At 36.9% G+C, this 13,447-nt stretch overlaps 1 protein-coding gene across 2 annotated transcripts in view; it reads right to left on the bottom strand.

Annotated features, from left to right (window-relative positions):
* The window catches only part of COG5 (component of oligomeric golgi complex 5), a 304,101-nt gene that overhangs the window by 278,065 nt on the left and 12,589 nt on the right, over positions 1 to 13,447 (bottom strand). For both annotated transcript variants that reach the window (XM_012557354.2, XM_012557355.2), the window contains exons 4-5: positions 3,364 to 3,418; positions 3,185 to 3,254 (exon numbers count right to left, since the gene is read on the bottom strand). In XM_012557354.2, the coding sequence (XP_012412808.1) occupies positions 3,185 to 3,254; positions 3,364 to 3,418 (125 nt within the window). The remainder of the gene's footprint in view (positions 1 to 3,184; positions 3,255 to 3,363; positions 3,419 to 13,447) is intronic.

Raw genomic sequence — 13,447 nt, 5'->3', positions numbered from 1 at the left:
TTGGTATTCTATCAATTCTTGGAGCCTTGTTTTTCACCAATGCCTTCAGTGCAGCTTGGACCTCTTCCTTCAGTACCATTGATTCCTGATCATATGGTACCTCCTGAAATGGTTAAACGTCGACCAATTCTTTTTGGTATAGTGACTCTGTGTATTTCTTCCATCTTTTAGGTAACCAATTTTTACCTAAATTTAAACAATAAGCTCTAATGAACGCAACAATGTGTAATGCTCTACAAAATCAATGAAAACCCACACAAAGACTAATAGTGCTGGTTAGTTCTGTTAATAAAAACACTCCTACGTCTTCAAATATAAAAATATTTTAAAGTTTACTAAATCCAAGTTAACTACCATCCTTTGTCCAAATTGCAGGATATTTCATACAATTTTATTTTATTAGGGGCAAGTTTATAAATATGTAAGCATAATGATCTTTCTTAGTTAACAATTCCATCCTTATATGTTGATTCATTCTTTCAACAAGCAAAAGAATTCCAGTGAAACTTAATGCCATATTTGACAGTACCAAATGAGAAGTAATCCCAAAAAGAATCCTAAAATGCAGTATTTACAATTTAACCACGGGGAGTAAATTCTCTTACTACATATTTTAACATAAGAATAAAAAAAAAACTGAAGAGAACCCTTACAATACTCTGAGCACTTACAGTGCCCATGGTCCTCTTTCAGGTCAGTAGCACGGGCAGTTCAGGTCATGTGAGCTTGTAACCCTAGGCACAGCTAATTAGATCAAGATAATAATGCTGACTCAGAGGAAGTCATCCAAAGCCTGTGACCAGTGGCCATGAGATAGCCTCGCAAAAAGAACGCTCAAAACTGGTACTGACAACTGAATAGTCACTATTCTCTTTGGGGACACAATGAGCAAGTGAGAAGAATGGAGGGTTAGTCCATAGTAACAGCAAGAAAAAGTAGCACTGACAGAGAGATGCAAAGATGCCGAAACTGAGTTATAGGAGAGAACGATTGTTAGGTTGCAGTTTTAGTTTGAACAATGTTCTATTGTTCCATGATACCTGTTTGATTTTTAAGACAGGTTCCTATGCATCCTTACTACCCCATAAACTTGCTCTTAACTGTCTATCTGGAAATAACCTGAAAGTATCTCTTCTCCACTACTAAAAAAGGCCAAGACATCTAAACTTTTCCCACATGCTATATTTCTCAAATTGTTATAAAAAATATCTATATAAGCACATACAGAAAACATATTTTAATCTCATGTACAATTTATTCTATTACATATGCTACATGTTTAAAAAAAATTACAACTGTGTCACAGATCAAGGAACAAATAATTTTATTCATTTCTTAAACATTTACTAAGTCTAAATGACTGACACATAACACTCTGATAAGGCTGAAGATTCAACAGTAACAATACAATATAGCCCTCAAAGAGCTCAGTCTTACAGACTATGATAAGGGAAAAGCTATGCAGAAAGTGCTGTAATGGAAGTTGTTGTTAGCTGCCATCAAGTCAGCTCCAAATCATGGTGACCCCGTGTGTTACAGAACAGAACTGCTCCATAGGATTTTCTTGAGTCCCTGGGTGGTGCAAATGGTTAAGCACTCAACTACTAGCCAAAAGGTTGGCAGTTCGAACCTACCTAGAGGTGCTTCAAAAGACAGGCCAGGCAATCTACTTCTGAAAGGTCACAACCTTGAAAACCTTATGGAGCAGTTCTACTCTGCAACACTCAGGCTCCTTATAAGGGAAGTATCTATAGGATATTAAAAGAGCCCTCCAAAAAAAAAGAAATACTCTGCTTTGCCAGAAGGAACAAAGAGAAGATTTCACTAAAAGTTTACACACCAGTTGAAATCTACTGAATGACAAGAACATTCTGAGTTACAGAAGATTGAAAATGTGCCAAAAAATTAATGTGAGAATTTTTAAACATTTCCTCCTGCATATAATTTCTCTCTCTTCTGAATATTCCTTGGAACTTTATTTACTTTGGAATTTATATATTCAGTATTTTATTTGGTCATTTGTGTACACTTATCCTATTTCCAGAGCTCTGGTGGTACAGTGGTTAAGAGCTCGGCTGCTAACCAAAAGGTAAGCAGTTCAAATCCACCAGCTGCTCTCTGGAAACCCTATGAGGCAGTTCTACTCTGTCCTATAGGATCGTTATGAATCAGAATCCACTCAGCGGCAATGGGTTATCCTATTTCCTTTCACCATAATGTAATGTTCTGAGAGCAAGGACTATCTTACCCATCTTTGTATCCCCTGCCATAACAAACACAGTCTCTCTCACATATGATGTTCCATTGACCTATTAGAAGGTCTAGAGATTCTCAGCTAATTACAATATAATGGTTCTAATTATTTACAATTATTTAATTTGATGGCAGTAAATATATAATTAACCAAGTTGATTTTTAGAGGTAAATATACATCAAAACAGATACTTGCCTAAGCTTTCAAGAGAGTAGAAGAGTTCCTTTACTATTATTTTATCCCTATTCACTTTCCTGGATGGGTTCATGATGTTGCAGCTACTGCACTCACTTCTTAAAACAGAGTTGAGAGTTACTGATTTTCTAGGAAAATAATCTAAAGAGGGGAAAACACTGCATAAAATTATTTACAGCAGTTATTATCTGCAATTGTGAAAAGTTTGAAACAATCTATATATCTAGCTATAGGCAAATAGTTTTTGAATAATCATGATAACTATGTGGAACATACAGTGAAAAAACGTTTTTTGTATTTCTTCCACAAAGCTAGAAAATCACTTCATTTTAGTCAGAAACTGAATTTGCTGAAAGATGCATGAACACTGCTATAAGAACAGCAAGTTATAGGTTAGGGTTCCTTAGATTTGATCATAGACTGTAAGAATCCAATAAGTGTTAGGCTCTTTCCTGTTGTCTATTAAAATTGATAATTTTGAATTCTATAAAAATTTTAAAAGAGTAAATGATTTTACAATGTCAAAAGTAGAGTGAAATTAATTTACTTGGATTGTAGTTTAGATTTGTACTTTTTTAACTGAATATCTTATTTTAAGGCTTTTTAATATTTTTCCCCATTGCTTTCATATATTTCCATTCCCTCATTTCTTCAGAACTCAGACTCTTGAAAATTGCCTACTTATCAAAACAAAATGAATAATAAAGTACAAAGAAATTAAAAGTGAGAAGCTACCTGAAGTCTTGCTAGTTGTGCAGTACGGGCTACTATTTTGTTGTATGGCTCAACAATTTTTGCTTTCATCCTAAAAGAAAAAAAGGGGGGGGGGGCGGTGGTAAGAATAAAATCAATTTCAAAATATCCATGGATAAAAATCTTTCCATCCCATTTATTTACAAAATGAACAATAGTACCTATCAACAGCTCCCTGTAAGGCCCCAATTCTTGTCTGCATCATCTGAAGAACACCTAGGAAAACAGAACAGTTTATATTAGCTTTACAAATTGACAAGGACTCAAATTGAGAAAAAATTAAATCAAAAGAAAAAAATATATATATATAATTTTAACTTTTTCTGCCAACATCCTAATCCAAGCAACCAATATCTCTTATCTGCACAATTACAAAAGTCTCTAGTCTTCCCCTCTAATCCACGCTCCACAAAAGAAGCCTGAGGGGAATGGGGAGTGACTGCTCAATGGGTATGGGTTTCAACACGGGTTGGTGTGATGAAAAAGCTCTGGAACTAGATAGTGGTGACGTTTGCAAAACATCGTAAATGTATTTAATGCCATTGAATGTATGCCTTAAAATGGTTAAAATGGTAAGTTTTTTATAATGTGTATTTTATCACAATTAAAAAAAGAAGAAGCCCAAATGAGCTTTTAGAGTACAAATTAGATAATACCATTCCTCTGCTTACAATCAATCCATGGTCTCCCCTTTGCTCCTATATTGAACAAACTTCTGAGTTTGGTCTACAAGGCCCTGCATTATCTGGCTCCCACCTAGCTCTCTAGTCCTATTAGTGCCACTTTTCTGGCTCGCTCCATTCTGCCACAATGACCTTCTCCCAGTTCCTAGCATGCCCCAAGATCTTTCCTGCTTCAGAGGCAGAATCTTGGCAAATGGTGGACTCTCGCCTAGAATAATCTCTTCAACTTCCATCCCCAGTTTCCCACTGGATAACCAAACCCATTGCCATCAAGTCGACTCTGACTCATAGTGACCCTACAGGACAGGGTAGAACTGCCCCATAGGGCTTCCAAGGCTGTAAATCTTTACAGAAGAAGACTGACACATCTTTCTCCTGTGGAGCAGCTAGTGGGTTCAAACCACCAACATTTCAGTTAGCAGCCGAGTGCTTAACTACTGCACCACCAGGGCTCCTTCCTACTGGGTAAACTTCTAACTATTCCTTCAAGCCTCAGCTTACATGTCACTTCTTTACAGCAACAGTTATTAACAGACCCTGTAATTAAGATCCTTTTGTTATTCTTTCCAACAGCATACCATACTCTTCCTTCGTGGCACTAATTACATTAGGTAATTACATATCCATACGTATACCCGTTTAATTTTTTTACTCTCCCACTAGACTATAAATTCCTGGAGGTTAGGGAAAATATTTTTTTCATTCAGTACTGTATGACTGGAGTCTAGCCCAGAACGCTTTCCCATGATAAGCAGTCGATAAACATTTGCTGAATTAATTAATTACATGCTAGATAAACAATAAACATGGACTGCAAGTATATTTTTGCCTTTACTCTGTAAGTACAGAACATGATGTCAAAATTATTATAAATTGTAAAAATATTTTCAGGAAGACAGATTTTGGATTTTATTATTTTATATGCCTAAAAATAGGCTTTCCAGTATTATAAATCATTTTGAGCTCCATTCTTTAAAACTCAGTTTCTATATTCAACAGGCAGTTATAGTTTCAAAAACATAAGATTCTAAATAAATTTAAGTATAGGCATGCTGTCATATATTGGATGAAGTAATATTAGACCTATATTTATAGATTTTCTTTATCTCTATAAGAGCTCGGCTGCTAACCAAGCGGTCAGCAGTTCGAATCCACCAGCAGCTCCTTGGAAACCCTATGGGGGCAGTTCTGCTCTGTCCTCTAGGGTTGCTATGAGTCGGAATCAACTCAACAGCAACTAGTATATACACACACATACACACGTACACACATACACCACACACACAAATTCTCTAGCCCTGAACTCTCCTATGTCAAATTTAAGATGCCCAAAAGAACTTTTGTGCCAACCTCCCAGCCCCCATCAAAATCATAATCCTCTCCAATCTAGCCCATCTCAGTTAATCATACCATCATCGATCCAATTTTTCAGACCAAACTCCTAGGAATCATTCAGGGTGACTTTTTTCCCTCAGCCCCTTCCTCTCCCATCAACAAATTCTATCAGCCATGCCTCCATTTTATCGCATCCACTTCTCTCTTTAGAGCCACTGCTCTAATCCAAGCCACTGTCAACTTCAACTACCCTAATAGTTTTCTCACTGGTATTCCTGTTTCCACCCTTGCTTTTCTACAGTGTCACCAGAGGAAACTTTTTAGAGCATTAATCTGATCACATAATACCCCTAATTAAACCCTCTAATGGCTTACCATTGCATTTAAAATGAAATAAAAATTCCTTCCAAAGTTCTCATCTACAATTCTCTACCTCATTCCCTAAACCCCAGTCATACTGGCCTTCTTTCTGCCTCTTGAACATGCCAAGTTAAATTCTGCCTTCTTGTTTATTGTTCCCTCTGATTACAATAGTCTTCTCCTCAGATCTTCACATGATGCTACTACTCATTCAGATCTCAGCTCAAGTGTCATCTTCTCAAAAAGGCCTTCCCTGACTATGCTAGCTTAAAAGAGACTCCTCTTCCTATACGCTACCACCTGTTTTATTTTCTTTGTAGGGCTTACAAATGTCTGAAGTTACCTATTTGTACACCTTTTCTTGTTTACCTCCCTGCCTAGGACATAAGCTCTGCAAGGAAAAGGACTCTGTCAATTGTTTATATCTGCCTAGAACCTACCAAGTTCTCAATTAATATTTTAAAGAATAAATGAGTAAATAAGTAGGAAGTCTCCTTTTTTAATAAAACAGACTTAATAAATGTACCTCCAAGCTACTTATATGGTCAAAATTTTAACTGTATAGAAAAAAGCAGAAGAAGGGATAACATCCAATATTTTCAATACGTATCCTACTTAGTGTTCAGTATCTCAAAATAACATACTAATTAAGTTTTAGAAATACATACCATGCTAAAATGAATACTAGCCAATTCATACTTTGGACTTTTTTACGCTCAAATAATCTGGAGAAGATTTTGAGATTATTATAATAATCAGAGAGGCCAGTCTTTGTATTCTATACACTCACCCAACGGATAGCCATTCTAACTGAGTCTAATAGTATATTTTAAATGTTGCAATTCTTGAAGAGTTTTCTGAGAAAACCAAGAACATTATAGAACTAAAGCACATATAAAAGAACCATAACGAGAAGTATTTCTGTTGTAGTAATTAATCTACACCTACACATGCTCGGAATCAATGTATTACCATTTTAAAAATGAAAATTCATCATGTGTTTTAAAAAGTTACCGGTAAAGTAATATTTATTTTCTCACAGAAACCTATAAACTATTATGAGGCAAAAAGCATAATTAATTTCCAACACTAAGCCAATCAGTACTTAGAGATTTAATTTTCCCAAGAACATAGTCTGATATCTCTCCCAGACATTCCAATAACAAACTAGTATTTCTGAAAATAATAAGTTCCTCAGTATTTTCAATATTCTTAAAACGTAAGCTAATGCCTTTGAGTGCTTGCAATACTAGGCGGAAGCATTAAAGAATATTGCTTCACAGAAAACAATATCCTCCCTCCTTGAGAATTTGATCAACGTAGGGAAAAACCACTTAGTTTTCGTTTGATATGCAATGATTAATAATAGTAATCACAACACAAGTAATAATGTAAAACACAATAATAACTTTTCAGATTTATGAGATATAGTTTAATTTGTTCAAGAAAGAATGGAAAATCTATAAAAGATTTAATCCAATAAAAATAAAAAGATTCAGAGAGGCGGAGCCAACATGGCGCTACAGATGGAAGCACCACACTGTCCCTCCACAGCAAAGACCAAAAAAACTGAGTAAATCAGAGAAAAACGTCAATCCTGCAACCCTAAGCATCAAATGAAGAGATCAAGAACTCAACCAAGCACCAAACAGAATAAGAAACTGACAGAGAACAGAGAGTTAGGAGAGTTACAAGCAGAGGTCCCCTACCAGCTAACGCAGCACAGATCCACCATCTTGGACTCCTGTTGGAGTTCGGTGGACAGAGAGTACGAAAGCAGATTCATGGAGCTCCCAGCAGGAGATAGAGCATGTAGTAACCAGTGAGACATGCCTTCCCACCCCCTACACCTCCTCCCCCTGATCGGCCTTCGCCGCTTCCCAGCGGACCGATCTGCAGTTTCCCGGCAGGCCGATCCACGGCTTCTCAGCAGGCCGATTCCAGCTTCCCGGTGGACCAATTCATTGCTTCCTGGTGGGTCAATAAACGGCTTCCCAGTAGGCTGATTTGCTATTTCACGGTGGGCCAATCCGCTGCTTCACAGCAGGCCACAACCACAGCATGGGAGGCGCCGGTTTCCTGCTACGATGATTCGCCCTGCCCACACTGGTAGGAGTCTTCACTGCCATTTCTTTGTTGCTGGTGTTGTTTTTCTTTGGTCTCTTTTGGTTTCCTCCCAGTCTTTCACCTCCTCCTCCTCCTTTATCTTGAACACTTGACTCCGTGTGCTATCTTTGATTCTTCTTGACAGGCTGTGAAGTGGCGCTCGGCTGGGGAACTGCTTCCCCAGTCTGTGCTGCCATGCTTGTGAGATCCCTGAGGTCTTTTTTAATTCTTCTTTCTCTTTTCTGTTTGTTTTCTCTTTCTTTTTTCCTTTTCATTTTTCTTAATTTCTCAGGTTCTCCTCTCTTCCTACTTACCTTCTTTTCCTGTCCCCTGAATACCTGGCACTGTATGTCATCTCCACCCTTTCTAGCCAGGCAGTACTGCATGGCTTGAGACCTGCTTCCCTGATCTACAAAGCTGTAAAGGTGGGATCTCAGGATTTTTTTTTCATTTTTATCATTTTTCTCCTTTTTGTTTTTCTTCATTTCTGTTTCTCATCTCTCCACTCTAACAGCAGGCTCCCTCAGCACTTTTTTTTTTCTTTTTGGCTCCTGTTTCTCTCTCCTCTCTCCGTTCCCATGCCCAACCCAGCTCCACACATCACAACATCCCCCTGCCTATATGCACCATGTGCTAAAAACATTATAATCCCAAGCACCACAGGCACAGCCTACCGGAACCTGCCCTGCACTGACTCCTGGCTCACCTTGTCAGCCCAGTACCTGCCACGAACAACCCATCCCCACCCCTCCCCTTCAGCTGGACCTGCCCTGCAGCACCATAGCTGAGCAACTGGTCCTGCCCGTTGTACAAGGAAGTGAAAAATATTGTGTCCACAGACGAGAAAACAACAAAGAATGCACAGCCTGCCTGCTCAGACATAACCAAATAAAACAAAAAAGCAAGATGAAACAAACAAATCTATAATCAAGAAAATAACTATGTCCTGAAGACAGTAGACAATATCAAAACATAAAACAACAGGACAGGATAGTTCTGGTAGGTGTCCAAAATAAAACACCAGATGACTTTCCAGTAGAAGAAAAGGCACTAGAACTACCTGATAGGGAATTCAAATCTCTAATATTCAGAGCCATCCAAGAGTTGAAGCAAAAAGCAGACAAAAATGAGGAAAAAACAGACAAATTCATGGAAAAGGCAGGCAAATTCATGGAAAATACAGACAAAAAATGGAAGAATTCAGGAAAATAATACAGGAACAAAATGCCAAAATAAATTCACAGCTAGAAAGCATACAGAAACAATTAGAAAGCCAAAAGATAAACAACAAGATTTCAGAAATGGATGGTTGCATAGAAAGGCTGAGGAGCAGGTTTGAAACAATGGAAGACAGGATCAGCAAAATTGAAGACAAACACTTGGCTACAACTCTCAGGAAAAATCAGAAAAAAGAACAAAGAAAAATGAAGAAACTCTGAGAATTATGTGGGATATAATCAAAAGCAAAAATCTGCAAGTGATTGGAGTTCCAGATCAAGGCGAGAAAATGGAAAACACAGAAAGTATCACTGAACAATTGCTGACAGAAAACTTCATTAATATCATGAATGATGAAAAGCTGACCATCCAAGTTCAACAAACCCCACACAGGATAGACTCCAAAAAAAATAACCAAGGCATATCATAATAACACTCACTAAAACTAAAGACAAAGAATCCTGAGAGCAGTTTGAAAAAAATGAAAAGTCACATACAGAGGAGAAACAATAAGACTAAACTTTGATTACTCGGCAGAAACCATGCGGGCAAGAAGGCAATGGTATGACACATACAAAAACTTGAAAGAAAAAAATTGCCAACCGAGAATAACATATCCTGCAAAACCCTCATTCAAATATGATGGTGACATTAGGACATTTCCAGATAGACAGAAATTAAGGGAATACATAAAAACCAAACCAAACTTACAAGAATTATTAAAGAGATTCCTTTGGTCTGACAACAAACAACATCAGGTGACAGCCTGAATCTAGGACGCAAGATAACACCAACCAGATACCAACCTAGGAAAGGACCTCTCAAGGACTATTCAAACCCAAAAGATTTACAACAGGGAACCAGAGAGGTTAATCTCTAAATGACAACAACGTTAGAACAATAAAAAAGGGAACAAATGGTGTAGGTATAGAAATTTCTAATGGAGAGGAAGGCAAGGCGATACCAAGTAATAATAGACCTTCCTAGGTTCAAACCTAGGAAGAGAAGGGTAAATTTCAAGGTAACCAGAAAGGAAGTTAACAAACCTACTCATCAAAATAAAGAAGAAAAACGTAAAGACTCAGTAGAAACAAAATCTACAAAAACAAAAGAAATGAAAAAAATTCACAAACAAAAGGAATTCAGCACAGGAGAGTAAGAAGAACAAAGAAATCATCAGCACCACAAAAAAAGCACTACAAAATGAAAGCAATAAACTCACACTGAACATTAATGGTCTAAATGTACACATAAAGACACAGAGAGTGACAGAATGGATAAAAAAACAGGATACATCAATATGCTGTCTACAAGAGACACATCTTAGAAACAAAGACATAAATTTATTAAGAATCAAATGATGGAAAAAAATACTTCAAGCAAACAACCACCAAAAAAGAGCAGGATTGGCAATATTAATCTCAGATAAAATAGACTTTAAAACAAACTCCACCATAAAAGACAAAGAAGGGCACTGCATCATGATTAAAGGGATGATCCATCATGCAGACATAACCATAATAAATATCTATGCACCCAATGACAGGGCTCCAAAATACATAAAACAAACCTTAACAGCACTGAAAAGAGAAACTGACAGTTCCACTATAACAGTAGGAGACTTCAACACACCACTCTCGGTAAAGGACAAAACATCTAGAAAGAAACTCAACAAAGATACAGAAGATCTAAAGGCCACAGTCAGCCAACTTGAACTCATAAACATTTTTAGAACACTCCACCCAACAGCTGCAAAGTATGCATTCTTTTCCAACACACACAGAACATTCTCCAGAATAGACCACATCTTATGCCACAAAGCAACCCTCAACAAAATCTAAAAAACTGAGATAATACAAAGGATCTTCGCTGATTACAACGTCATCAATGAAGAAATCAACAAGAAGAGCAAGGAAAAAAAACAATTACATGGAAACTAAATAACACCCTGCTTAAAAACCACTGAGTAATAGAAGAAATCAAAGATGGCATCAGAAAATTCCTAGAATCAAACAAGTACGAAAACACATCATAGCAAAACCTTCGGGACACAACAAATGCAGTCCTCAGAGGTCAATTTATAGCAATAGATAGATGCAAACATCAAAAAAGACGAAAGGGAGAAAATCAAAACATTAGCGCTACAACTTGAACAAACAGAAAGGGAACAGTAAAAGAAGCCTACAGCCACCAGAAGAAAGGAAATAATTAAGATAAGAGCAGAAATAAATGAAATAGAGAATAGAAAAACAATAGAAAGAATCAACAAAACCAGAAGTTGGTTCTCTGAAAGGATTAACAAAATCAACAAACCACCAGCCAAACTGACAAAAGAAAAACAGGAGAGGATGCAAATAACCCAAATAAGAAATGAAAAGGGGGACATTACAACAGACCCAACTGAAATAAAAAGGATCATAACAGAGTATTATGAAAATCTATACTCCAACAAATTTGAAAATCTAGAGGAAATGGACAAATTTCTAGAAACACACTACCTACCCAAACTATCACAAACTGATGTTGAAAATCTGAACAGACCCATAACGAGGGAAAAGACTGAAAAGGTAATTAAAAAAACTCCCAACAACAAAAAGTCCTGGCCCAGATGGCTTTACTGGGGAATTCTACCAAACATTCAGAGAAGAGTTTACAGCAGTACTACTCAAACTATTTCAGAACATAGAAGAGGAAAGGATACTTCTAAACTCATTCTATGAAGCCAGCATAACCCTGATACCAAAACCAGGCAAAGACACCACAAAAAAAGAAAATTACACACCAATATCTCTCATGAATATAGATGCAAAAAATCTCAACAAAATTCTAGCCAATAGAATTCAACATCATATCAAAAAAATAATACACCACAACCAAGTAGGATTCATACCAGGTATGAAAGGATGATTCAATCTTAGAAAATCAATCAATGTAATACACCACATAAATAAAATAAAAGAATCACATGCTCATCTCAATCAATGCAGAAAAGGCATTCAACAAAGTCCAACACCCATTCCTGATAAAAACTCTCAATAAAATCGGTATAAAAGGGAAATGCCTCAACATAATAAAGGGTGTCTATCCAAAACCAACAGCCAACATCATTCTTAATGGAGAGAGGCTGAAAACATTCCCCTTGAGAACAAGAACAAGACAAGGATGTCCTGTATCACCACTCCTAATTAACATTGTGCTGGAAGTCCTAGCTAGGGCAATAAAGCAAGAAAAAGAAATAAAGGGCATCTGAATTGGTAATGAAGAAGTAAAACTGTCCCTGTTTGCAGATGATATAATACTATATATAGAAAACCCAAAAGACTCCATGAGAAAACTACTGGAACTAACAGAAAGATTCGGCAGAGTAGCAGGATACAAGATAAACACACAAAAATCCATTGTATTCCTATACACCAATAAAGAGAATGACAAAAAGGAAATCAGGAAAACAATACCACTTATAATAGCCCCTAAAAAACTAAAATACTTTGGAATAAATCTAACCAGGGATGTAAAAGACCTATACAAAGAAAACTACAAAACACTACTGCAAGAAACCAAAAGAGATCTACATCAATGGAAAAATATACCATGCTCATGGATAGGTAGACTCAACAAGGTGGAAATGACAATTCTACCCAAAGCAATCTACAAATACAATGCAATCCCGATCCATATACCAACAACATTCTTTAAAGAGATAGAAGAAACGATCATTAACTTTATATGGAAAGAGAAGAGGCCCTGGATAAGTAAGGCATTATTGAAGAAGAAGAATAAAGTAGGAGGACTCACACTACCTGACCTCAGAACATACTATACAGCTATGGTAGTCAAAACAGTCTGGTACTGGTACAACGACAGATACATCTACCAATGGAACAGAGTTGAGAACCCAGATGTAAATCCATCCACCTATGGTCACCTGATCTTTGACAAGGGCCCAAAGTCCATGACATGGGGAAAAGACAGTCTTTTTAACAAACAGTGCTGGCAAAACTGGATGTCCATCTGCAAAAAAATGAAACAGGACCCATACCTCACACTATACACGAAAAATAATTCAAAATGGATCAAAGACCTAAATATAAAACCAAAAACTATAAAGATCATAGAAGAAAAAATAGGATCAGTGCTAGAGACCCTAATACATGGCATTAACAGGATGCCATAACTAACAATATACAAACTCCAGAGGATGAGCTAGATAACTGGGATTTTCTAAAAATTAAACACTTACGCTCATCAAAAGACTTCACCGAAAGAATAAAAAGACAACTTACAGACAGGGAAAAAAATTTTGGCTATTACAAATCCAACAGAGGTCTAATCTCTAAAATGTACAGGAAAATCCAACAACTCTACAACAAAAAGACAAATAATCTAATTAAAAAATGGGCAAAGAAAATGAACAGCCACCGCACCAGAAAAGACATTCAAGCAGCTAACAGACACATGAGGAAACACTATCGATTATTAGCCATTAGAGAATTGCAGATCAAAACCACAATGAGATACCATCTTACCCCAGCATTACTGGCAT

This window comes from Trichechus manatus, unplaced genomic scaffold (assembly GCF_000243295.1).
Source record: "Trichechus manatus latirostris isolate Lorelei unplaced genomic scaffold, TriManLat1.0 scaffold00096, whole genome shotgun sequence".
In the NCBI taxonomy this organism is placed as follows: Eukaryota; Metazoa; Chordata; class Mammalia; order Sirenia; family Trichechidae; genus Trichechus; species Trichechus manatus.
This window is presented reverse-complemented; position numbering and strand designations above follow the sequence as displayed.